Source organism: Caloenas nicobarica, chromosome 21, assembly GCF_036013445.1.
Source record: "Caloenas nicobarica isolate bCalNic1 chromosome 21, bCalNic1.hap1, whole genome shotgun sequence".
In the NCBI taxonomy this organism is placed as follows: domain Eukaryota; kingdom Metazoa; phylum Chordata; class Aves; order Columbiformes; family Columbidae; genus Caloenas; species Caloenas nicobarica.
The window spans coordinates 2579294-2605215 of record NC_088265.1 but is presented as its reverse complement, the minus strand read 5'-3'; the positions used below and the strand labels follow the sequence as shown (position 1 = coordinate 2605215).

At 45.6% G+C, this 25922-nt stretch overlaps 1 protein-coding gene across 9 annotated transcripts; it reads left to right on the top strand.

Annotated features, from left to right (window-relative positions):
• The first annotated feature begins 1734 nt into the window (after positions 1–1734).
• HIPK1 (homeodomain interacting protein kinase 1) lies at positions 1735–25922 on the top strand. Of its 9 annotated transcripts, none has more exons than XR_010607377.1 (18): positions 1735–1864; positions 2571–3648; positions 8829–8952; positions 10466–10585; positions 11350–11436; positions 12227–12411; positions 12710–12872; positions 13244–13466; positions 14331–14452; positions 15954–16088; positions 18609–18751; positions 18930–19112; positions 19654–19869; positions 20146–20381; positions 20760–20896; positions 21321–21855; positions 22383–22435; positions 22517–25922. XR_010607377.1 is itself a non-coding variant. In XM_065649709.1 (16 exons), the coding sequence occupies exons 2-16, from the start codon at positions 2573–2575 to the stop codon at positions 21798–21800; spliced, it is 3627 nt and encodes a 1208-aa protein (XP_065505781.1). In that variant the 5' UTR covers positions 1735–1864; positions 2571–2572; the 3' UTR covers positions 21801–25922. The 9 variants fall into 9 exon arrangements, 3 of the variants coding, with proteins under 3 accessions (XP_065505781.1, XP_065505782.1, XP_065505779.1); XR_010607376.1 differs by having other exon boundaries at positions 21321–21870; XR_010607375.1 differs by having other exon boundaries at positions 22392–25922.

Below are 25922 nucleotides of genomic sequence, written 5' to 3'. Positions count from 1 at the left end.
CAGAGCACGCCTGAGCTGCTTATCTCTGTTCCGCAGTTGGGAACCGAGCCCCAGTGGGATCAAACAACTCACCCAAGGCCTTAGCAAGGAGCTGGGAAGGAGCAGAGTTCCTCTTGGCAAGACTTCAGCTCTGTTTTAACGAGCTGGATCAAATGCTGTTGTGTGAGGAGGGCAGGGCAGGCTCACGGTGCTGCAGGAAGGGCTGCCTGCTGAGCTCCTTCCATACACTGGCCTGGGAAAGTCCGAGCACAAGACTATGAAACCACTTAGTTGGCTCCAGCTTCTCTAAAACCACATAGAAAACCACGAAGCACAAGTTACTTTTAGGATTTTACACAAAAGAGCAATACTGTCCCATTCAGATTTCTCTGAGGGCAGCTCATTGTCTCGATATCCATTTTAATGTTATTTAGTGCCCCAAATCATGGCTGCAGTGAGAGTTGCCCAGCACTCTCTCAAGGAAAAAAGTTGCACTTAAGTTTCTGTGAAGCAGAAATACCCTAAGGTACATTGATTTTTTTAATCATTTTTTTTCTTTTTAAATTATTATTGCATGTTATTTTTTCTCACTGATCATCTCCATCTGGAGGCAAACTACCAGCCTTGATTCTTTATGTTTGTTAAAAGGTACAAGTCTGTGCTTATTGTGCTGCTGTTCGAGTAAATATGAAGTTGTGAAAGCTGGGAGTGTTTGTAAACATTGTAAAACACTGTAAGCTTTTGAAAGAAAACCAAGAAACGTCTCTGTTATATTGTTTTGACTCTGGAAGAGGCTGAATTAAAAAACTCTCAGAGGTGCAGCTCTGGAGTGGGTGATACTGGAGACTGAAAGGAGCTTGGAACCAGGGGGGGTCGGGCTCTGCTCCCCAGGAACAAGCGCCAGGCCCAGAGGAAACGGCCTCAAGTTGCACCAGGGGAGGCTGAGGTTGGATCTGGGGAACAATTTCTTCCCCAAAGGGCTGTGGGGCATTGAAACAGGCTGCCCAGGGCAGTGCTGGAGTCACCATCCCTGGAGGGGTTGGACAGACGGAGATGAGGTTCTCAGGACATGGGGCAGTGCCGGGGGTGGGTTATGGTTGGACTCCATGATCTTGAGGGGCTTTTCCAACCAAAATGATTCTGTGATTCTACAACTTGCCGAATCCCCTGGGGACGTGTCCGACTCCGAGCAGACGCTCCGGCCATCGCTCCTTCTTGCCCAGCCTGTCCCTTACACACACCCGAGGGCTCCGGCCCCCGCGGCCTCCGCCGTGCTCGTGTCACGGACACCGGCCGCTGGGAACCCGTGAGGGCCCGCGGCTGCGTGCAGGCCACAGCGATGAGCTGCGGGTACCGGGGCGGGAACGACACTTGGCCCCTGCGTAACCGCTTCACCACAGCTCCAACGGCCGCCCCCGCCAGCCCGGGCTGAGGGCAGGCCGCGGGGCTCCGGCCGGGCCGGGCACAGGCGGGTCGGGCCCGGGCCGGGGGAGGCGCTTCCGCCTCGGCGGCGAACGGCGCCCCGCCCTCTTCCGGCGCGCGCGGTCACGTGGGCGGGCTCGGCGCTCGGCCCGCCTGGCCGGCTCGGGGCTCGGCTGGCTCAGTCTGGCGCGGGCGGCCGAGCGGCCCGGAGCGGCGCGGCGGGAGCGGCGGGGGCGCTCGGGCCCGGGCGGCGGCGGCGGGAGGCGGAGCGGGGGGGGGGCCCGGGAGGGCGCGGCGGAGCCTGGCGGCGGCGGAGCGGCCTGGGGGCTCCCCCCGGCGTGCGCGGGCCGAGCGGGCCGGGCCGGCGGCCGCGGCGGGGCTATGATGCGCCCGCTGTGGGGCTCCGCACCCCCGTGTGTCCCCCAGGCAGGTCCGGCCCGCGGCTGAGAACCCCCCACCGGCGGTGAGTGCGGGCCCCGGCGGGCTGCGGGGAGGGCCGGCGCGGCCCGGTGGGCTCGGGAAGCCTCGGCGGCCGCGCGGCGGAGGCCCGGCCCCCCGCTCCGGGCGGGGGCGGCGCTGCGGGCCGGGCCGCGGGGCGGGGAAGGCCCGGGCTGGCGGGGCCGTTCGCCCGCGGCGGGGATGGCACCGGCACCGGGCCGGGCTGGCGGCGCCGTCCTCGGGCCGCGGCGTGTGGGAGCGCCGGGCGCTGCCCCGGGTGCGCTGTGCCCGGGAGAAGTTTTGACTTTTCTGGTGTAGATTTCCCGTGGACTCGGTTTTTACAGTGAAGCGGGGAGAGGCCGGGGATGGGGCGAGGAAAAAGGGATCTTAATTTTTTCAGCATCCTCCCATTTCCGCGCTGTTTTCCTTTCTTCAGTGCTGTTTTCCCCTTTTGCGCTGGGATTTCTGTAGACTTTGGAAAGCTGGATAAAGACCTGTCTGCTCCTCATGCTGTAGGCGGTGAGGGGAAATGCAGTATTTCCAATGGGGAGCCTTGTTCTGTGCGGGCCCTTAGGATCAGCCGTTCAGAAGGTTGCCTTGCAAGGTGGTAGGCACCATACGGTGCTTAGAAAAAGGCTTTTAATTCTGTTTCTTGTGCAGGCAGAGGACCTTGTTCCGTCACAACCTGCTGCCCCTCAGCAGTCCTAATGAGTTCTGCTCTCCTTTTTCAGGTATGGCCTCACAGCTGCAGGTGTTCTCCCCTCCGTCAGTATCCTCGAGTGCCTTCTGCAGTGCCAAGAAACTGAAAGTGGAGCCCTCTGTCTGGGATGTTTCAGGACAGAGCAGCAGTGACAAGTATTACACCCACAGCAAAAACCTCCCAGCAGCTCAAGGGCAAGCCAGCTCCTCTCATCAGGTAGCCAATTTCAGCATCCCCGCATACGATCAGAACCTCCTTCTCCCCGCTCCCTCGGTCGAGCACATTGTGGTCACGGCAGCCGACAGCACAGGCAGCAGCGCAACCGCGTCCTTCCAGAACAGCCAAACCCTCACTCACAGGAGTAACGTTTCTTTACTGGAACCCTACCAAAAATGTGGATTAAAAAGGAAAAGTGAAGAGGTCGACAGCAACGGTAGTGTGCAGATAATTGAGGAACATCCACCTCTCATGCTGCAAAACAGACCTGCGGTGGGTGCTGCGGCCACAACCACCACGGTAACCACTAAAAGCAGCAGTTCCAGTGGTGAAGGGGATTATCAGCTGGTCCAGCATGAGATCCTGTGCTCTATGACAAACAGCTACGAGGTCCTGGAATTCCTGGGCCGAGGGACGTTTGGGCAGGTGGCGAAATGCTGGAAACGTAGCACGAAGGAGATTGTAGCCATCAAAATCCTGAAGAACCATCCTTCCTATGCTAGGCAGGGCCAGATAGAGGTGAGCATCCTCTCTCGCTTGAGCAGTGAGAATGCTGACGAATATAACTTTGTTCGCTCCTACGAGTGCTTTCAACACAAGAATCATACATGCCTTGTATTTGAGATGCTAGAACAGAACTTGTATGATTTCTTAAAGCAAAATAAGTTCAGCCCTTTGCCCCTGAAATACATCCGGCCGATTCTGCAGCAAGTGGCCACTGCCTTGATGAAGCTGAAGAGCTTGGGGCTGATACACGCCGATTTGAAACCAGAAAACATCATGTTGGTGGATCCCGCGCGCCAGCCCTACCGAGTGAAGGTGATCGACTTCGGTTCAGCCAGCCACGTGTCCAAGGCCGTGTGCTCCACATACCTGCAGTCGCGCTATTACAGGTAAGTGCTGACACGACGCTCCCTTTTGTGTGCTGCGTGAGCAAAGCAAAGCTGATCCTGGCGGGGTACCGGGATTTTCTTCCACAAACACTTAACTCTTCTGTCAGTAGCTTTAATCCCAGTGAGAAGGGGGAGGAAATGATCAGCCTGTCCACTGTTCTGCACGTTTTCTGGAGATTTCTTCTGAAATTTGTATATAAATAAAACTTCTGCTTTGCAAGTGTGACGTAGTGTGCAGTCCAATACCTTCCTCTTACCCCTAACTAGTGCAGTAAGTTGATTTTACCCTGTCGCTAGTTTGTGACAGTGGGTGACAGAGCAAACAGCGAAGCAGTATGCTACTAGTATAATAAGTACTGCATTTTGGATTTTTTGCCCTGATCTGAAACTAGCCCATTCACCGTGGTCATTTAGAAAGGCGAGAAGCCAAAGGGATGCCAGTTTCTTTTTATCCTGTTTCTTCTGCTTCCGTCTTTGTCTGGACCCACTTCAGGAGCACATGACTTCCTGTGTCAACCCTTGATAAGTCGCGTTTCCATGGGACCTGTAGCTCTTCTAAAGCAGCGATGAGTGAGATCTCTGCTTCCCTTAGCAAAATCTAGAAAAGGCTTCTACCCTACTCCTATTTAAGAATTAAACTATGGGCAAAAATGGTAAAACTTGGAAGCTGTGTAGATAAAGCAAACAGTGGGGTTTCTTTCAATTCGTCCTCCAGCTTGGTTCTGTTAATTGTGTATGTTTCAATATAAGTAGCAGTAGACGTCAGTAAATGGATTCAGAAAGAACTTCTGGCATCAAAGGGAAATGAAAAGGTCTGTGTTGCGTTGTCAGGGTGGCTTTCAGTGGAACTTGAGCTCACTTGACGCAAAACTTAACTACTATCTAGTCCTTCCAGCCGAGACGAGCCAGAGGACTCGAGACACTCCACCCTGTGTCTCTGCCCTGTTTGATGTCTTTCCTGTCCTCCTAGCTCCAGTTTAAAGTCCTGTCTTATTGTAGGCTTGTTCTGTTCGTCCCTCACATTCCCTGTATTCTTGCCCCGCTTTGTTTTGTTTTTATTTTTTCTTCCCTCCAACACTGAGCACCAGCTTTCTGTGACATTTCTTTCATGTGATATAGACTTTTCTTAATCCATTCCTCATGATCTTCATTCAGCTTGTTGGCCCCGACCTTTTCCAGTTCTAAACTATTGTTATTTTTTGTAACGCAGTTGTCTTCTGTGCGCCATGGCACTGTTAAAAAGCTCGCTGTCTAAAATGCATTATCAATTTTTTGTTGTTGTCGCTTTGCAAGAGGTGACCACTGATCAAGAATCTGCTCTATCTGACTTGCAACATGTGTGAGCAAAGCAGTTTGGGGAGGCATGTAGTGCTTTCCAGGTTCTGATATCGCAAAAAACAGGTTTGCTGAGGCAAAAAGCAGCAAGGGGTGATAAATATCTTAAAGGGGCTGCTGGGAATGAAGTGCCTGAACTCCAGGCCTGTTCTGCCTCCCTGATGAGGGGTGGCTGACGCTGCCAGAAGGGCAAATAACCTGAGATTAGATGGTGTTTAAGACCGTCTGCTTGACTGAAGTTAAGAATGCTGTGATGTGGAAAGCTAATATTTAGAGATATGTAATTAGTTTAATGGTGATGATTACTAAAATCCATAATCTAGGAATTTATGGAGATGGTGTAGAAACCAGCTTATTGTGGGAGAACTGGATTGCTTTAACCGTATTCACATCAAACTAGTGTTCAGATGAGTTCTAAGTTGGACTTTTTTTCAATACTGTGCTTAATAAAACAGTATAGACCAAGTCTTCATTTGGTTCTGTCAGCCATTAAAAATAAACTTCTCGTTCTGCGTTTACTTTTTTGTCCTCCATACCTGTTCCTGGCACTTGTGTAACCTCTGTCTCCTGTAGAGACATCTAAACCAGCCAAACTCGGGTACTGTAAAGTGAATTTTCTGAGATATATATATATATATACACACACCCCCCACCGGAAGGAAAAAACCTTCATACTTGTAAGCAGTGGCCAGTTTCTGTGCCAGTCCTGAGATCTCTTAGCAGTAATTCCCAACCTGAAAACCAGAATATATGCTTGTTATAATATACCAGGTCTGGGAGGGTATGGCTGCTTTTGCTGTCCCTGGGGAGGATAAACGATGGATGGGGGCAGGCAGCTGGCAGAAATGAAACATCCCTGGGAAGCCTGATCTCCCTGCTGTCTGAGAGCGAGGTTCACTCGTGTCCTGTGTTATGTGTCAGTCCGGCCATCATACGAGTCTTATTCAGATCCCAGTGTCCTGATGTTCCCTGTGGGTCAGTGTAAAGGCACCTGGCAAACTGGAGGTCCTGAGCTGAAGGACTGAACGATTTGGGCCATGAAAAGGCGACACCGGGTGTTGAGGGAGCTTGCGGGGTGCAGTGGTATCTGTTTCTTACCTCTGCGTTGGGCTACATGACCTACTTCTGTCCCAGTCCTGCTGGCCTGGAAGCCGCAGTTCGTGCTGCCAAATCTCGCCCTCTGCTCGCTAATCCAGCTCTGAGCGGTGATCACGTTGTTCACCGCATTGCTATTTGCAGTTGTACAAGCTTCGTGTTGCCGTCGTTCTTCACAAGACAGGGCTGAAGACCCGTGTGTAAACACGGTCTGTTTTGAAATGCTGAAAGTGAGTCTCGGATTTTTCCGCTACCGCTGTGAATCCTCTCTCTTCTGAGAGCGCCTGAGTGTATTTGCCAACTATGGAAGTCAGAGTTTGGCAAGCGTGTATGCAAAGAAAGAATGTTGTTGATTTCTGTTTCAAAGAGCTTAAGATCGTCAAATCACTTCAGTGCCTGACAGCCCGGCTATGGAAGTGACCTCTGCCTGTTCTGTTTCAACTGACATCTCAGGAGGCCACCAACTGTGGTGGTGTGAGAGGAGATGAGAGAGATTGGGATTTACCAGCTCTGTCCTGCAATCAGAATGAAATCAGGTGGTTTGTGAGAAGGTCATTTATTTAGTTTCAGGGACTCAATTCCTAGAGTTCAATTTGCTATCGTTTTGGTATTGAGGTTTCAGAATGTGCAAGTCTATTCCAGCATGTCGTTAAAGACTAACAAACTACCACATCCAGCCTTTGTTGCCACTAATCTCTCTTTCCGTTGGAATGGATGGGATTTTTTTAATGCACTTGCGAAGGATTAACATGCTTTGCTTATTCCACAAGTTTGTTTGCTGGTCCAAACCAAGGAAACTTATGCATGCAGCACTCCTTATGTGCCAGGTTTGGGTCCTATCTGAACTGGAAATTCCTGCAGAAGTAAGATAATCAAAAGGATAATACAGTTTGTTGCTGATGTCTAGTAGACTTACCTGGGGTTCTGAAATCCTGTGTGAATGGCTGCATCGTACCCGCTCTGCTTGGGAAGACCAAGATACTACAGAAATGGGTTCGTCTGGTTTGCATCTCTTAGACAATAGAAAGTTGGATCTATTCTATCAGAGTTCTTTAAAGCATAAGTGTTTAGCAGGACATTCAGTATTCAAATATCAGATACTTGTTGTATTTGCACAATCATTTTTTTATTTTCATGTATGCAAAACAATTCCAAAGTCGATTGCTGCCAGGGACAGACAAACAATAAGGTAGAGACAGATAAATGTCAAGTAGAGCAGGCATCAGAGCGTCTTAGCTTAAATAATCTGTTATTTAGATTACTAAAGGTATATGATCGTTCTGTTTTGGGGGGGGGGGTCAGACATAACAGAAGAACCTCCGTGCTTTAAACCTGAACGACAAAGGATCGATATGAGCTCACTGCAGCAGGCAGCTGGTTCAGGTCTCTTTTTTTTTTTTGATAGATCTTGTGCTTTTTCAGGGGCACCGTGATGAGTACGTTTGTTTTGGAGACTGGCTCATGGTAATTGTGTAGTCACCTAAAACAAAAGCTGTATCTGTGTCACAACAACACTAAGGGTGATTAATTGGGGAGTCACTTTGTGCCGTGTACAAACATTTGGGAGCTACATTCGGACTGAACAGTTGAGGAAGGTGTCATATCTATTTACAGCATGCAAGCCCAATATTCTAGAATTCTGTAGAAAGACCAGAACTGGTTTCAGAACCTTTTTTAACAGCAGAAATATCCACATTGCAACACAAGAAATTTAATGCAAGCCCTGGGGTGTGTTATCCGAGTCACAACCAGAAAATAGGTAACCTGGAGTTTAGGACTTATCTGTCTTCCTTTGCACTTGCGTTAGTTACATGTGAAGAAGATCAAGGTTTTTGTGTTTCCTGTACTTTCCAGAGTAAATTCCCACACCAGCTCATGCGGTTTTTGCAGCACTTGGGTTTTGTGCTGTATGCAAATGTATGACCAGAATTGGGCCTGACAGAATGTCAGCAGTTGGTTTCAGAACTCTGTGTAGGTGAAGAGTTGTACTAAAACATCCTTTCGTGTTATGAGTCAATTCCAGGCAGAAATCTCCCTGAAATTCCAACCTGTTGCAGAAGCAAATCCTCCCTGGAGTCTGAGGTTTTTTCATCGCCTTCTTGTCAAGGCCAGGCAGGTAGAGTTTGCATTAGGTGTGGTTCAGCGCACAGAAACCTGTAACACAACCTTGCAGAGCAGTCACAATCGCCAACTGTGTTCTCCCCATCCGTTTCAAACCCAAAACTCTCCAAGCAAACCCTGGGTGAAAAACTCCTGCTAGAAACCGAGCAGCTCTCCGAAGAGCTCCTTTTTCTGGCTCTGCAGATGTTCTTTTCCACACGAAAACAGGCGACCTTCTGCAGCTGGTTACGTGGGATCTTGAGACCTTCTTCCCAGAAAAGTCTGAGCCCCATCTGCTATAATTTTCTTCTGAATTCTCTTAGGGCAGGTTGTGTGCTATCTCAGGGCTGCTTCACACCGTACGTGCTGTCAGGTGTAATTACACTGCTTACTGAAGGAGTAGCTTTGTATTGCAGTTGCATAAAGGCCACCTAGGAGTTGGGGGGCACCACAGCAATAAAATGTGCCACTAACTCTAAAAAGTTGGGATCCGTTAGGCCACTTGAAGAAATATTTCCTGCTTTCAAGTGAATCAGTTTCCCACAGTTTTACCTGTGCCTGGAGTGGTTTATAGGAAAGAACTGCATGCTTTCCAAGTCGGAGATTTAAAATTTGTTTTCTTTTTTTTTTTTTTTTTTTTTTTTCAACAGAGCTCCCGAAATTATTCTGGGTTTGCCATTCTGTGAAGCTATTGACATGTGGTCGCTGGGCTGTGTGATCGCTGAGCTGTTTCTGGGCTGGCCGCTGTATCCGGGAGCGTCTGAGTACGACCAGGTGAGATCGCGCGGCGGGTATGGGGATGTTCAAAGGAAATCACAACGACCGGCGTCCGAGCCCTGCGTCAAATTTCATCTAGTATCAATCGCTGTCATCTTCAATTCATTTTGTCTCCGTGGTGTTCCCATTGCCTGTCTCTGTTGTTGTACAGGAGAGCACGGAGTTCTGTGTGTGTTAACTTGAGTTGAATGTAGTCACTCTATATATAGAGTTAATTTACAGTTAACCCCCTGGCTTCCAAACCCTAAAGCTGTTGAAATACCTTCCTTTCAAAACAGAAGTGAGTGTCCTGGCTTGAGACGCCCTCTGTAATTTCACCATGAGGGCAGTTTTTCCGTGTGGAGGCAGAGCAAGCCCATCATTCCTGCCCTGGTAATACCTACAGCAGCCCTCATTTTTCATGCAAAGTGTGGGTTCCAAGCCGTCTCTGAAATACAAGAGCCTGAAAAGGCATCTTGAACTAATTAGTCCTTTCCGTGGATACTTAGCATTATTACCTGTGCTAGCCAGTTGCCTATAAAAGGACAAAAAGTCTATTCGAGAGGTTTTTTTTGAGGATAACTTTTCCAGTGCGGTTTTTGTGCTGATATCTTGTTACAATGCCTGGTGTAGTTTTCCTTATGTGATAAAATACACGAAAACTTACTAAGTTTGAAAACTTACTTGTGTTAGGTCTTCTCAGCGCTGTAAATTTCCAAAGGAAACACAGTGGTACCTTAATGAGCAGCGTGAGTTAGGAAATAATTGAGGTACAGCGTGGTGGTTTCCTTGCGCGCTGGGTTTTGTGTAATTCTGAGAACCTTATCTAGTCGTGGAGGTGGGTGGAGGTGCTTTTTCCATTGCTTAACAGATAGGATATTGCAGTCCTTTGTGAGGCAGCAGGAGGTGTGACTCCGTGTGCTCGATTTTGATATCTCAGTTGCCCTTGAAAAATAGGGATGACTTGCTTTTGAGTTTTCTGAGATTCTACAGCAGCAACTGAAAGCTCAGGTAGAACTTGAGAGAGGGGAGAGTCATGACAACGGCAGTGGCACGTTTCTTACTGGCAGCAAATAGCATTAGCAATTGTGCAACATCTGGAATATTTTTAAAAGCTTATTATTGTGTTTTTCCACAACTTGCTATTTTCTTTCCTTTTGAGCATACCTTCTAATTTGTAAGCTTTTTACCAAGTCTTACTGATGCTGTCACAACTATTCAGCTGCATTTTCCAAAATTCTGAGCCTTTTTGTTTGTTTGTTTGCTTGTTACATGTGAAATATTTAAAATGTTTTTGAGGATGTAAGAATCTGATTGTATTAGAGGTTTGGTCTTGCTTTCCTGGTCAGTGAGAGCTTTGCCTTGACATGATTCTCAGACTGTGTGGATGTAGCCAGTCACAGCAGTGTTGCCTGGACGCTTTTGTCTTTAATTATATATACAAACATGATAGCTTCTGCGGTATTTTTCTCTCAAAATGTGTACTAATTACATGGCTGATTATTATAATTCTTTTAATTCTCTTTCCTAGATTCGTTATATTTCACAAACTCAAGGCCTTCCAGCGGAGTATCTTCTCAGTGCGGGAACGAAAACAAGCAGGTTTTTTAACAGAGATCCGAATTTGGGATACCCACTGTGGAGGCTGAAGGTTTGTCTGTCTTTTTAATTCCCAATTCTGTTTTGTTCATTGATGACTTGATATAAATTTACTCTTAGTTTTAGTGTGATGCAAAAACATCCTGAGTGAAGATTGGATTTGAAATGCCATTCAGATATAGCTGATTTGTGTATTTTATTTCAGAAACAATACAGACCTCCTGGTGCTCAGCTCAGAATAGCAGCTGTGCGTGATAGTACCAGCAAAGAGTGGGTGTTAAAGTAATTGAGATAATGGCTACTTATTATGGCCTGTTCAGTCTTGGTGCAGCATGTCATCTTGTTGTCATCTCCTGACAATACAAAGAGTAAAAGAGGGAGTATTTCATGATGGTGTTTGTTAGTTTAACAGGAACATATTTGTGTATTGGCAGAGGACAGGAGAGTATCGGATATATGCTTCATTTGGATTTAAAGCTGGGCAGCGAAAGGAAGGGGGTTTTGCCGCTGCCTTTGTAGAAGAGCGATTTAAAATATTTATGGCCTCTTCGTAAATCAGAAATCGTCAGTTTTTCTGGCTTTAGCACTACCTAATGAAGCCTTGAAATGAAGTCATCCTGTTGTTAATTCAGCTTTGCAATGAGTGATCTTTCCAGTTGAGGAAATGGGAACCCAGGGCTGGTTTGGTTTGGCCTTCTGGCATGTGATTTGTTTTGAAGCAGGCGAAAGACCACCTGGCTTGGCTCTTCTCTTGCTGCTTTTTCTTAATCAATATGGGATGTCTCTGTTTATATTACCAAATGCTTTCTTTACTAGACCCCAGAAGAACATGAGTTGGAGACAGGTATAAAATCAAAAGAAGCTCGGAAATATATATTCAACTGTTTGGATGATATGGCGCAGGTATGTGGGCGTCTTGAAACACACAGATAACTATCACGTTAATTACACACATTAGTGGGATCTCTGAGACTCCTGTGCTGGAGCAGTCCTCTTCCATTGAGAACCTTAATGTAGGTTTGCAGTGGTGCTAATTTGCATCAGAAATCACTATATTAAAGACTATCAAAATGTTAATTGTGGAGCTGTTAGAAATTTCTTGGGTTTTCTTAGGCCTTGATCCAGTAGATGTGACAAATGTGCTTAGCTTGTTATCGCTAGAAGTAGTCAAGCACCTCCAGATGTGTTTATAGGATTAGGCCTCTTATTGGACTTCGGAAATATTGACAAGAACTACAGATCGTTCTGGTTTTTCATTCTGTTTTCAGAGGTAAAATGCAGGAATATGTGAGTGGTTTTAAAACCATGAAGGCTTGAATCTCGATTTTCTATTGCTTTTGTAGCTGTTATCGCTTTACATCTGTACAGAGAATATAGAATCTTGCCATTCTGATTTGCTAGCCCTGGACAAATAATGCCAGGCAGTGGAGAATGAAGCCTGGTTGATACCTGTTGAACAGACCAACTTCATGTTGAGATGAGAATTCCGTGAGATGAGAATTCCATCTGCAAGTTTGACTCTTTCTATAGAATGAGCAAGGGGAAGGTTGTGTGTTAGCACTCTGGTACCTAAAATTAAGCTGGCTAAGAGACAGAAATGCTTAAAAATATTTTTGCTTGATGTGAAATTAATGAATTGTTAAGTAGCAGTTAATTTGATGTTTGTGTGAACTACTCTCATTTTATTTTCAAGGTGAATATGTCTACAGACTTAGAAGGGACTGACATGTTGGCAGAGAAGGCTGACCGAAGGGAATACATTGACTTGTTGAAGAAGATGTTGACAATTGATGCAGATAAGAGAATTACTCCACTGAAGACTTTGAACCATCCGTTTGTCACAATGACACATCTGCTGGATTTCCCACACAGTAATCAGTAGGCTGCCTTAGATTTCTTGGTTTGTTTCAGGAGGACTTATTGGAAACACAGAATAGCACTATTTTGCTTTCTGTTGATGCTGTTTTCTGCAGTTTCAGGCTGATCTGAAAATAGCAATGGCATGTATAAGGAATGGAATGTTCATAAGCTTCCTTTTCATGTTTTAGGACATTCTTTGTTGGTTTAAAAAAAAAAAGAAACTAAAACTAAAGGCATTTGCATAAAGTTGGGAATCTGTCATGTCTTTGTACTGGTTTTACATATCTGATATTTTCCTTCTGTCATTCTGTTTCAGTGTGAAATCTTGCTTTCAGAACATGGAGATTTGCAAGCGAAGAGTTAATATGTATGATACAGTGAATCAGATTAAGAGCCCATTCACGACTCATGTTGCTCCTAATACAAGCACAAATCTGACCATGAGCTTTAACAACCAGCTCAATACAGTACACAATCAGGTACAGCATCTTTTATCTGGTTTATACTAATCAAAGAAACCGAGCAGTCTAAATTTGTGCCTTCAGGCCTAATCCTGTTCTGCAAAATACAGTATTTGAATTGCTCTCCAGAATTTGTAGTCCTGTATTGAAATTTAATTTTCCAAAACTCAGACCAAGGCAGTCTCCTTACTTCACGTAATCATGTTTGCCTGTCAGTTCAGCAACATAAGTGAAATTGGTGCAATTCATGTTTTTCTCCCACGTTGTTGTATTACCTGAAACCTTTTCCTGGTGTTTCCTGCATATTATAATACTGATGGTTCCTCTTGTTTGTTTTATAACAAGTAGGAGTGATAAATTGGATTTACTGTTGTGGTTTTTTTCCCTAGGCCAGTGTATTGGCTTCCAATTCTACTGCTGCTGCTACTCTTTCGCTGGCAAACTCGGATGTCTCGCTGCTGAACTACCAGTCTGCCCTGTACCCATCGTCTGCAGCGCCGGTTGCAGGAGTGGCACAGCAGAGCGTTTCCTTGCAGCCCGGAACCACCCAGATCTGCACGCAAACTGACCCGTTCCAGCAAACGTTCATCGTTTGTCCCCCTGCTTTTCAAAGTAAGCAGAAAACCCCTTTGTTGTGGTGCTGTGGTTGCAGTTGGGTGGAAATGAGAAGCTGTAATTTGCAGTAAATTGAGAAAGTGCAGAAGACCGCGCTGTGCGTGTCGCACGGAGCTCTTGCATCAGATGGAAGTGCGGAATGAGGTCAGACATATGCAGATGGTTTGCTTCTCTTCCAGGTCATGCTGGAACAGGTGACAGCATCTTACCTGCCCAGGCTGCAGTCTGCATCTGGTTGCTCAACCAGTTTTTCCCCCCAAACTGAACGTAACAGCATTCCGCAGAAAGCAGTGAGCAGAGGAGCCAGACCTATCTGAAAATAAGAAAGTGTCGTGCTGAGTTTTGTGTGCCAGGAGTGAATATCTGGTCGCAAGCCGGGCTGCAGCCGTGCAGTTTGCCAGCAGCAAATTGTCACAGATTGCAAATCAGGGAGGTCAGCGCAAGTGTGGCTCTGTTCATCCTGTTCATGCTTGATCTGGATTGTGTTCATATGGAGGGTTATATATGAACAGGGAACTGGTAGTGGAAGGTTTAAACTTTGAACTTAGTCTCAAGCAACATAGAATTAGTTGTCTGTGTTATCTGTGTCCCTGAAAACAAGACTATGGACTTCAACAGTGCTCTGGGGGACTGGTGGTCCATCAGTGCCCTTTGGTGTACCAGGACTGCACAAATATTATATTTACTTCAGGTTGTTTTTTATTAGGATGCTTTTGTCAAATGGAACAGCTTTTCTTTCTTTTCATCTGACCCTGTCTTCTGCCCTTACCTGGTAGGAATTTGATTTTTGGAAAGAAACTGAAAAAAAAAAAATAATAGTAATGAAGCAGCTTAGCAGTGATATATTCTTGTCCTCCACAGCCGGACTCCAGGCAACTACAAAACATTCTGGGTTCCCTGTGAGGATGGAGAATGCTGTCCCGATCGTACCACAAGCACCTGCAGCACAGCCACTGCAGATCCAGTCTGGAGTTCTCACACAGGTAAAAAAAAATAAAATACAAATAAATAGAGGTAACTGCAACTCCTACCACCATCCAGGAGAACCTGGCTGCTCCCCCTCTGGTGCTGGGGTGAATGCAGGGGGTTCTCTGAACGCTCTGAAAGGTTAAATGCAGGTCGATTCTGAGACAGTGTTTTCTCTTATTTTGTTTTTTTTCTGGAATATTTGAAGTCTAAACTATTTTATGTCATGTGCCTCCCTGGTTTTAGGAGTTTGATTTAATAATAGGAATAAAAATATAGTTTTCAGCTGCTAAAAACAGGCTGTATTTTTTCACGGGTGTGCACTGCCTTACAGGTAGTGGTGTACATTTTTGCCTACCCTTTAAAAATGTGACAGCAAATTTTAGAAGAAATCGTTTCTGTGAGAAGCAAGATCCCAGAAACCAGAAGTGGCAACACAGATTACTAATGTTAAAATTTCATCTTCATATCAACAAAATTATTTCTGAATCCTTCTCCATTAGTTACATTGCTAGAGTGAATTGATGCGTAGCAATGACTTATCTATTTATGTTGTTTGCAGCTTAAACAAATGTGATAGCAAAAATCACAAGTCATTGTAAAAAAAAAAATTTAAACATTAGTAATGTGTCATAAATTTAAACTACTTTATATTTCCAAAAACAAATACTTTAATATATAGTGAGTGCCCAGTGATTCATGGGTTTTATTAACTGAAAAATTGTAATTGCCTTTATAATTAAATGCACTTTTATTTATTTGCATAGTTTTAGTTTTTGCTGACACTAACACACACTTTATTAGTTTTACTCTTCAGGCAACATATTGTGCTTACCTAATTGTAGAGGAGTAATTTTTAGATTGTTCAGTCCAAATAATTTTGGTGGCATTTGGTGATTTGGTTTGTTTACCATAACTACACAGGTAACGGTATCCAAAAAAAAGCAGAATACACCTGAAGGAGGCCCACCTGAATCCAAACCCTGCTTTTGCTGAGAGTGCAAACTGCATACTAAGAATCTAGTTTTAATTAGGCGTTTGCTGGACTAATGTGTGTCTTGGTAGTTTCATCACAGATAACTCTGCTTTTTCACGATACAAAAGACCTACGGTGCCTTCTGTGAAGTCCCGTAGTTTACCTCTTTCCGAGAGCGCTGGCTGTGAATTTGGAGGCGCGATAGCGAGCGCTGCGTCCCGCTCGGGCGCCGTTTGTGTTCCGGGTAGCGCAGCGCACACAGTGTAACTTCTCTCTGGGACCCGGTAGAGTATCGAGAGCTGCCCACTATCTCATTTTGACCTTTTAACTGTGTCACTGGACAGATCCCGTTCCCAAATTCCCTGTTCCTCGTGTTCCCCTCAGGGAACCACTTAGAGGAACATGTCTGGGTGATGGTTTCACCGCGTCCATTACAATCCTGGAGTCTGCCAGCGGGGTGAAACCTTTGCTGGCCCTATTTCTGAACCCACTTGTCCTGCCTCCTTACGTTTGTTTCACTCACTGCCTGATCTACATTTCAGGGAAGCTGTACACCACTAATGGTAGCAACTCTTCATCCTCAAGTAGCCACCATCACGCCGCAGTATGCGGTGCCCTTTACTCTGAACTGCGCAGCCGGCCGGCCGGCGCTAGTCGAACAGACGGCTGCAGTACTGGTAATTGCCTCCCTTGATTGTGTTCACTAACTGAGTTTTTTGTTTTAACTTAGACTTGCAGAGGGCATGGAAGCATGTGCCATCTTGTGGCTGTGTTCTTGCTACATCTTAATGTCTTGTTGTTTTCCTCCCCAACATTGCTGAAGCACTGTCTGACTCTGACGTTTAGTGTGGCTCTGTAAAGAATCCAGATCCATTGACTATTACTTTTTGCTAGCCTAGTATTATAAAGCTCTTCTAAGCTATACTGTAGAAGAGTTATAATTGTTCTTGTTCTTCGCTTACTGTCCTACCTTTGCCTTTTGATTGTTGAATACAAAGGAATCAGCCTTTAGCTTGACTCTGCTACAGGTACCTGGATGGCCAGAATTTGAACTACTTGGCAAGTTAGCTACATATTGTGTTTACAACATGTGTAAAGCTGCTTTGCTTGTAGAAATGTTTCAGGTCATTAAGCACAGGCTAAAATCTCTGACAATAGCAAATTCTTTAATGTATTGCTTTAGAAGTCGATTTCTCTTAACCTCTCTTGAATATTGACGATAATTTTCTGGCCTTTTGTTATTTATAGCCAATTACAGGTAGCTTCCTTCATCCAGATAAAGATATCGTTCTTCACAGATACTTTCAGTTCATATGTGTTTCTTGGTTGAAATTAAAGGTGAGCTCTAGTATCCAAAATGGCAATAGTTAGTTTTTAGGCTATTTGGAACAATTTTTAAAAAGGATGGGGGAAGGGAATAAGTACACCTTTAAGAAGCATAAGTTTTCAAAATTGTCCTCTTTTGTATTCATTTGGCACCTGCATCGGAACAACTTTGTAAGTGCCACAAAGAAGTCATTGTAAAACTCCAGAATCAGATCAGTGAAGCTTATGAAAACATTGCAGTGCACTGAAGTGCTGGTATCCTCACATGTCTTTCAAAGCACATCCCATTATGTGAACCATGTTGTTTCTTGTGGCTTTAAAGTGGTAGATTGAGTGTCGTTTTCTTCGAAGAGGGGGAGACCTCTGCTGAAGTGGAATTTGCTCAAGTCATACCTGTACTGAAATTAAAATCCACTCCTTTGGGTTCTTCCGAACCGAGGTGTCCGCTCCGTGTTTCGGAGGGTGGGAAGGCGGGAGAGCGGGTTCTCCTGGGTCACGGCTCTGAGCTGAACAGACCCGGAGATGCATCTCCTTTCCTCCTCTTCAATTTGGATTGCTGAAAGGCTGCAATCTAGGCTCAGAAAACGGCAAGGGGTGACTGTAGCAGAGCTCGGGACACAAGTGAGTTGTTAACGATGTTTTCAAAAGTGCATTTGGGCTTTCGATTCGACAGGCAAATTCTATTTTCCTGTGTGTGTGCAGTGGACTTGATGTTCAACTCCCCTGTACAGCAGTGGGGATCAGAGCCAGCTGTCTCCAGACTGTGAGCCTGGGTTCTGAGTTTCTCTGGAGGATTAACCATTTCTGGTTGGATTCTGGGAGCCTTTGGTGTGAATTTGCTCACCTTTAGTGCTTCCGACACTTCTCCCTTGCTGCTTCCCCTGAGTTTGCATTAGCCATTTGCTAAGCTTTGCATATTTTTGTCCTTCCTCTGTCAAAACAGTTCGTCGCTTGGAAGGCCCGATTTCTGCCTCTCATTGGGAATTTATATCTTGCTATATTAAACTCTCTGCTTTGTCTTGTGCAGGTGTTGGCTTTTGGAAAGACGCATGGTGTGACTTTTAACATATTTCTCTTTTTTTTTTTTTAATATATATATTATTCTGCTTATGTTGGCAGAGGTTTTAGCAGTTCTCAGCTTTGAAGGCTTCTTGTTTGGAACCAGTATTTGTAATAAGTGGATCTGTTACTTGCAGAAATATTTTATTTAAAACAGCAGGTGTTTATGGTTTTGCAGTTCAAACTGCTAGAAAGAGAGCCATATATTTTCAAAATCCTAGGAATATTGTACTGCCATTTTTTTTAATGCATTGTGTCAATTTGGACAGGAACATTAAAAATATTAATGACTTGAAAATATCGTCACATATCTGCCTTGTAACTAAGTGTTTCTCAAGGTGGCTTTTCTTAAATGCTTTAGTTGAGGTGAGGTGAATTTCCACCATAATGTCTCAGCTGTCTCAGTTCGAGCCCTGTAAGGCAGAAAAAGAGAGAGGACTGAATTGGCTTTGTATTTTGGAATCCTTCAGCAGAGCAGTGAGCATAAACTTAGATACAGAAACAGTCCTGAACACTCAAGCTGCATCTGGCGGTACAATACCCAGCTGCACTCTGCTGAGCGGTATTAACGCTCTTTCCCCAGGTGACATCTGTGATACCAAAGGTTAGCAAAGTGTCAGGGGAAGCTTGTTCCTCTGCTCTACTCATTCTCTTACTGTACCGAGACCTTTTGAGAAAGTGCAATGATGTTGCGTTATCTCTGCAAGTTAACAATCTACACAAGTGCATTGATTGCTTGGAACAAATCTCTCTCTTTGCACCGGTAGGAGCTGAAATCTAGTGAAGCCCTGTCTCTGTTTATTGTTTTGCAGCAGGCCTGGCCGGGGGGAACCCAGCAGATTCTCCTTCCTTCCACCTGGCAGCAGCTCCCGGGGGTTGCTTTGCACAACTCTGTTCAGCCAGCGGCTGTGATTCCGGAGACGATCGGCGGCAGCCAGCAATTAGCTGACTGGAGGTAGGGATTGTGCGCGGGGTCCAGCTCTGTGCCCAATGGGAACCCGTGCCATCGCAGTACTGCCTGCAGCACACACAATTTCTCCCTTCCCTTCAAAATCACACGGGGGCTTGGTGCAGCTTGCGGTGCCTGCAGTGTAGTCATGGGATTTGGGTCTTTTTTTCTTTCCCTGCCCCAGGAACACACATTCCCATGGAAATCAGTACAGCACCCTCATGCAACAGCCGTCGCTACTGACCAACCACGTGACGTTAGCTACAGCGCAGCCTCTGAATGTTGGGGTTGCTCATGTTGTTCGGCAGCAGCAAAGCAGCAACGTGCCAGCGAAGAAGAACAAGCAGCCGGCCCCCAGCGCAGCCAAGTAAGGCTTTCCTTGCCCTGCCTGGAAAGACTGAGGGTGTGTTTGTGGATGTTGCCTTTATGGTGTGAAAAACTGGTGTGACCACAGAGACATTGTCTGCGTAACTTTTTAAGTTGCGTTTAAAGGTGTCTTGGAAAAAGTCTCTGTACTGTAGTCACTAGTACAAGTCATATTGATTTCAGGGGGAGTGCAAGGGACGCGGCTGACCAAGCGCTTTACTGTACTGTACAAGGAAGGTTTTACACATTCAGGGTGTGTTGGTGCCGTGGCAATACAAGTGACAGAATCCACGTCTGTCTAAAGAGGGTTAGCAGGTTTCTGGCAGTGTTCAGACTGATCAGCCCTGTTCAGAGCATCACTGGGTGTGTTGGTCCCTCTGGGGTGCATTCTGGGGCCTGCTCTGGTGCGAGTGTGTGCACTGAGCTTCTCTTTGTGTGTGTCACGTTGTTTCTTCTTGTATGTGTGCTCCGTTCTTAATGCTGGGGCTGGTTTGTCCTGGTGTGCTGACATGTAGCTGAATGCTGCTTTGGTTTTCCTTCAGGCCCAGCTCAACTCTAGAGCCCGTGCCCTCCCAAGTTTACTCGCTCATTGGGAGCAGTCCCCTGCGCTCCACCTCCTCCTCTTCCAACGTGCTCGTCCCGGTGCAGGAGCAGCACCAGCCCATTGTGATCCCAGACACTCCAAGCCCACCCGTCAGTGTCATCACCATCCGCAGCGACACTGATGAGGAAGAGGACAGCAAATACAAACCTGCCAGGTAGGAAATTCGTTTAGCAAGCCAGTCCTGAGCTCAGCCCAAGCGTCAAGGAGAGTGGAGAGCACTACGGGCAAAGCCTTGGCTAGGCTTGGAAGCAGTGTGTAAGGCAGGAAATTCTGCATTATGTTGGGTGTGCTGTTTGTGTCTCTAGTTAATCAGAACTTCATATGACAAGGAGGGAAGGTGTGAGATCCCAGAGGGAGATCTGTGTCTTGTGGTAAAAGCTAGAATGTTCCTCATTTGTGTTTTGGTTTGGTTTGGTTTTTTTCCCTGCAGTTTGGGTATGAAGCAGAGATCCAATGTCATCAGCTACGTGACTGTTAACGACTCCCCTGATTCCGACTCCTCCCTGAACAGCCCCTACGCCACAGACCCCCTTTCCTCTCTCAGGAGTACGGGTGGTGCCCTGGAGCAGAGCAGAGGAGCGGCTGACAGCACCAGCTCTCGGACCATCATCGTGCCACCGCTGAAAACACAGCTCAATGACTGCATCGTCGCTACCCAGGCTTCAGGTAGGTGTGCTGTCCCAGGCTACTGTGCTCAGGAGTTTTTGCCAAGGCTCAGGTGCTGTCGTATCCCTGACAGCTTTGTCCTCACAGTTTCGGACTCTGCGTTTGGATCTTCAGCAGCTTTTGTTTTCACAGCTGCTGTTCTGAGAGTGCAAGTCTTGGTCTGTTTTCAGTTTCATTGGTATATTTACCTTTTGTATATGTTTGGCTGCATTTAGATCTGTAAAAATTCCCAATGTTTTCTTGTAAAATCAGATTTTAAATCGTGATTGAAGAAAAGGCTCTGTTGTGGAAATAGTCCTCGTGTGTTCTTTGGTTACCTAAGCTGGTTGTCACAGTGTGTGAAAGGGAAGAATGGACTAAGGTTTTGACATCTTCCAGGCATCCTGAGCAGCACCAGTAAGACCAAACCAGTGGCCTCTGTGAGTGGGCAGTCGTCAGGATGCTGCATCACGCCGACTGGGTATCGCTCCCATCGCGTGGTGACAAATGGTGTGCAGCCCCTCAATCTCAGCCAGGTGAGCCACTGACTTTATCTGCGTCTTCGAGGAGCGGCTGAGGGACCTGGGGGGTTCAGCCTGGAGAACAGGAGCTGAGGAGAGACCTCCTGATCTCTGACCTGCCTGAAAGGAGCTTGGAGCCAGGGGGGGTCGGGCTCTGCTCCCCAGGAACAAGCGCCAGGACCAGAGGAAACGGCCTCAAGTTGCGCCAGGGGAGGTTGAGGTTGGATCTGGGGAACAATTTCTTCCCCAAAGGGCTGTCGGGCATTGGAACAGGCTGCCCAGGGCAGTGGTGGAGTCACCATCCCTGGAGGGGTTGGACAGACGGACATGAGGTTCTCAGGGACCCGGGGCAGTGCCAGGGGTGGGTTAACAGTTGGACTCGATGATCTCGAGGGTCTCTTCCAAACAAAATGATTCTGTGATTCTATTCTCTCTGCAGAACCAGCAAACAACAGTGCTGGCCTCACAGGAGAGAAGTGGAAATGCCGTCCCACGTAGGCAGCAGGCTTATGTGGCGCCCCTCACGTCAACTATTTCTCAGGCTCCCTACACGTTTCAGCACAGCAGCCCGGTGCATCCCCACCTGGCCACGGCCAACGCGCACCTCTCCAGCCAGCCCCACATGTACACGTACGCTCCGACCACGGCTGCCACGCTGGGCTCCACCACCTCCATCGCCCACCTCTTCTCCCCTCAGGGCTCCTCGCGACACGCCACGTACGCTGCCCACCCCAGCACGCTCGTCCACCAGGTCCCCGTCAGCGTCGGCCCGAGTCTGCTCACCTCTGCAAACGTCCCGCCTGCCCAGTACCAACACCAGTTTGCTCCCCAGTCCTATATTGGTGCTTCCAGAGGATCTGCTATTTACACTGGATACCCGCTGAGCCCTACGAAGATCAACCAGTACTCGTACTTGTAGTTCCTACTAAAGCACTGTCCTGCTATAGGCCCAAGAGATTGGAGAAGGATTTCAGGTGAACCTTTGCCTGGTAATGACTGCCCGGTTTTTGTTTCTCCTTGATCTGGTTGTATGATGTTCAAAAATGTCTCTAGTGAGTTCAGTCACTAACTGAGCAGCATGCTTTGTTACCAGTACGAGGGTCACTAATTAAGTTTTTAAAAAATTTTGATTACTTTTTATAGATGCTTTTAAAAAGTTCATGGTCACGTTTATTTAAAATCGTTCTGTTGTGCTAATGAAAAGCAGAAAGAAAATTAGTGTCTTGGAAGACAGATCCTGATGACTTTTTTAACTTGTGTAACTTAAACAAAAAGACTAGCAGATTATATTTTAGCAGCTTGCACAAATCCATGTTGCCACTAAAAAAGTAATGCACGTTTATCTTGTGTTGCTGGGGCAGTTTTAAAATCAAGTTTAATACTTTAACTTTTGTTCTCTAATACACTTTGTCTCTAACAAATTGCTGGTTCTGCAAAAGCCATTACATCTCCGTATATGTTACCGTCAACGTTTTTTGTTTACTTCTCTGCTTTGTTTGAGGACTGGTAGAGGTGCCGCCTTGTACCAGCAACGTTGGGTGTTCAGGAATCCACGTAAGCCTGGAAATCATTTTTGTTTTCTTGAAAATTCTGTGTCTCCATAACATGGCTGAATTTTTCTTGCATTCATTGCAGAATTCTTCTAAGTTTTCAAGCTGCATTCAAGATCTCACTGTGTAACAGAACTCAACAGCTTTGCCAGGATGCTGCAGTCTTCAGCTGCGAATGAAGAGTGCAGCATCGCTCTAAAATTTGGTTTCTGCAGCGTATTAGATGCTGGCCCTATAACGGAGCTGGATTCCTTCACAGAAGCACAGGGCTTTTCTTCGTTCTGTTTTTCTTAATATTTTTCCTCACGTGATTCGTTTAGGAGGGAGTTGAAGTTGAAGTCCAACGAAACATCACTGTCTTGATGTGTACAGCTTTTTATACTCCTGTGAGCGTATCCTCCTGGATATGTCAACAGCTACTTTAAAGCGCTCTTACTAAGACTTGTATACAGTACATGCATGTAGGAATCAAAAAAAAAATTGAAAAAAAAAAGAGGAAAGAAAAAGAAAAAAAGGAAAAAAAAATCCAGATTTTAAAGTTTATTACTGAATTTAAAACTATTTTAGAAGTTTTGTATTGGTGGTGTTTTAATATTTTACATAAAATGAAATATGTACATATTGATTAGAAAAAAATATAACAAGCAAAACTTCCTGCTAACCCCACACGTTCTGTCTTTGTAATCAAAATGTGTAGTGATTATACTTGAACTCTGTACGTAGTGTTTGTCTAATCCCTGACCGTTCCTGGGGATGGAGTCGATGTATCCTTTGTATTTAAACCAAAATGAATTGATTCATGTTGGAATGTATGTGATATAATGCAATGGTTAGAGCTCATCACTGTAGCACTGGGAGAGGAGTAGAGCTTCGGGCGAGGAGAGGAGACCTTCTGATTTGTTTTGCACAGGTATGTGTGATGAAGAGTTGTTTGGTGTGTCCCCTTATTGTAGTGCCTTAAATGATGCCGTAGTGTGACTAGAGTTTACAGTGAGCTTGCCTTATGAGGGACCAGCAACCCCCGTCGAATTGAAGCAATTCACTCAGCTTATCACAGCAAGAACCGCAGTTATGTCGCGTAGGTGCGTTCTTCTCAGTTTTAACGCTGTCATAAAAAAGCTACGTTTTGGGTTTGGGTTTTTTTTGTTGTTGTTCTTTGTTCGGAGTGAAGCGATGTTTCCTTAAAGCTTTTTCCTTCAAATGGCACATGTACTGTTAGATGTCTGTCAGTGCATTTCGAATAAGGTAGTGCTGGGAATGCATTGGAATGTTTAGTCTAATACTGCAGAAGTGATTAAATATGCGCAATCACTTTTTGGTAGATTAGTATGGTGTTATCTTGCCCCACGTTAATAGCAGACATTTCTTGTAAAATATTGCTAGCTTGGTGATAGAATATTTATACCAAAGAGAGCCTGCTGTAAAGCACATAATACCATTAAAAAGTTTTGTAACGCTACTGCTAGTGTGGAGTTGTTGGAAAGGTTTGTCAGCTGTAGCCCTCGTTAGTGTTCAGAGGAAATACTCACTTGGGGTAATCAGTGCAGTTTTTCAAACTATGCTTTGTTTCCTTGGGTCCCTTGCGGTAGGAATTATTTCTCATCTTCAGTACGTAGATTTAAGTATCTTGTCCAAATGGATGATAAACTGGCTTGGGCGATCGTATAACCGCAGCAATAAGAGGTTTGGCGACCTTGCACCGCGGCCGATGTTCCGTCCCAGTGGAAGAGCGGCCGGTTCTCTGACCGGTGCGTGACAAGAAGTGCAAAAGTCATTTCTGAAATTCCACGTTATTGATAGAAGAGTCTGGCCTGACCTGAAATCGGTGAACTGTTAAAGGTTTGGCACCTCTTTCGACAGGGATCAAGGGCTTTGGATCGGGACGGTAGCATTAGCAACGTTGTTGTTCGGTGTGTTTTAGTCAGAGCACGTCTGTAGGCGTGCGGACAAGCAGCCGATCGTGCTGTTCCGCGTCGTCGGTGTAAACGATGCTGTTTGTTGCCGTGGGCACTTTCTTTTTTTCCATCTTGCGTTGCTTGTGTTCAGTACTTGCCTTGAGATACCTCTTGGGTACAGAGTTGTGCCTTTCCATCGGAAGGCAAAACAAGCTCCAATTCCTGTTTCAGGAAAACATTCCCTGTTTCACAAATAGTGAAGTGTTTGCCATGAAATCCTAATGGAAGGAAAAAACCAAACCTTTAGCAAAATATGCTAATAATTTCGAGAAGAACTTGCCCGCTTCCCCCAAAAAGGCACATTAAAATACCCATTTATCTTTAGAGTCCCTATTACTTGGTCAAACCCAATCACATGTATTCACAAAACGTGGCGTCGTCTCTTCCACCGTCCAAGTTTCCAAAAGTTATTGGAACAAGGGGGACGAGATGGAAACGACGTGGGCGAAGTGAAACATTTTCCATTTAAAACAAGTTGTCGATGACCCTGAAACTCCTCTGGGATACTCAGCGTAAACCAAGCGAGCAAACCCACCCAGCAGGGCCAGATTTCCACCATGGAAAATTCTCCCAGTCTGGCCCCAGTATGTGTTGCCCAGTTCAAGTCCATTGTGGTCTGCTCTAAGGAGACACATCCCTTCTTTCCACGCATATCCAGCTTCCAAATGACATTAAAGAGTTGACCCCCGGCATTGTCAGAGCCGCTACACGTATTTTGTAAAGAAATGTGCTGTCTCTGGGTAGAAATTGGAGTCCTCTTGAATTTTTTTAAAGCTAGTTTGGGATTCACCTTTTGAATATTTGATACCCATGGTCCCATCTGGACTCCATGTGATTCTTGACCAGTTAAACCAGTTGTTCCTCTTACCTGACCGGTATTCGCAGAGGCGACTTGAGGCTTTCCCGCGTAGCGCCGAGTGATGGGACGCAGTAATTTACCTCTGACTCCGCCGTTTCTTTTAATACACGGAACTAAATTGCTTCTAAATGACAGGATTGGCACAGCCCTGCTTTCTTTTTTTTATTTAAACTTCTGAATGGTGCCGCATGTCCACATGGTTGTTTGTTGCTAAACTTTATATAATGTGTGATTTCAGATTCAGCTTGGAATATTATCTATCTCACTACATGTAGCAGTACATTATATGTAATGTTAGTATTTCTGCTTGAATCCTTGATATTGCAATGGAATTCCTACTTTATTAAATGTATTTGATATGCTAGTTACTGTGTAAAATTCAACTTTCTTTTATGGTTGTGCTCTTCCTTTTTACAAGCCGCTAGATACAGGTAGTTTCTGACAATTACTGATCTATGTTTGTATTGCTGATGTACTTAGGGGGTATGTAAAAATCATTTTAACAAAAGAAATAGATATTTAAAAATTTAATACTAACTATATGGGAAAAGGGTCCATTGTGAAAACATAGTTTATCTTTGGATTCAATGTTTGTCTTTGGTTTTACAAAGTAGCTTGTATTTTAAGTATTTTCTACATAATATGGTAAAAATGTAGAACAATTGCAATGCATCAAT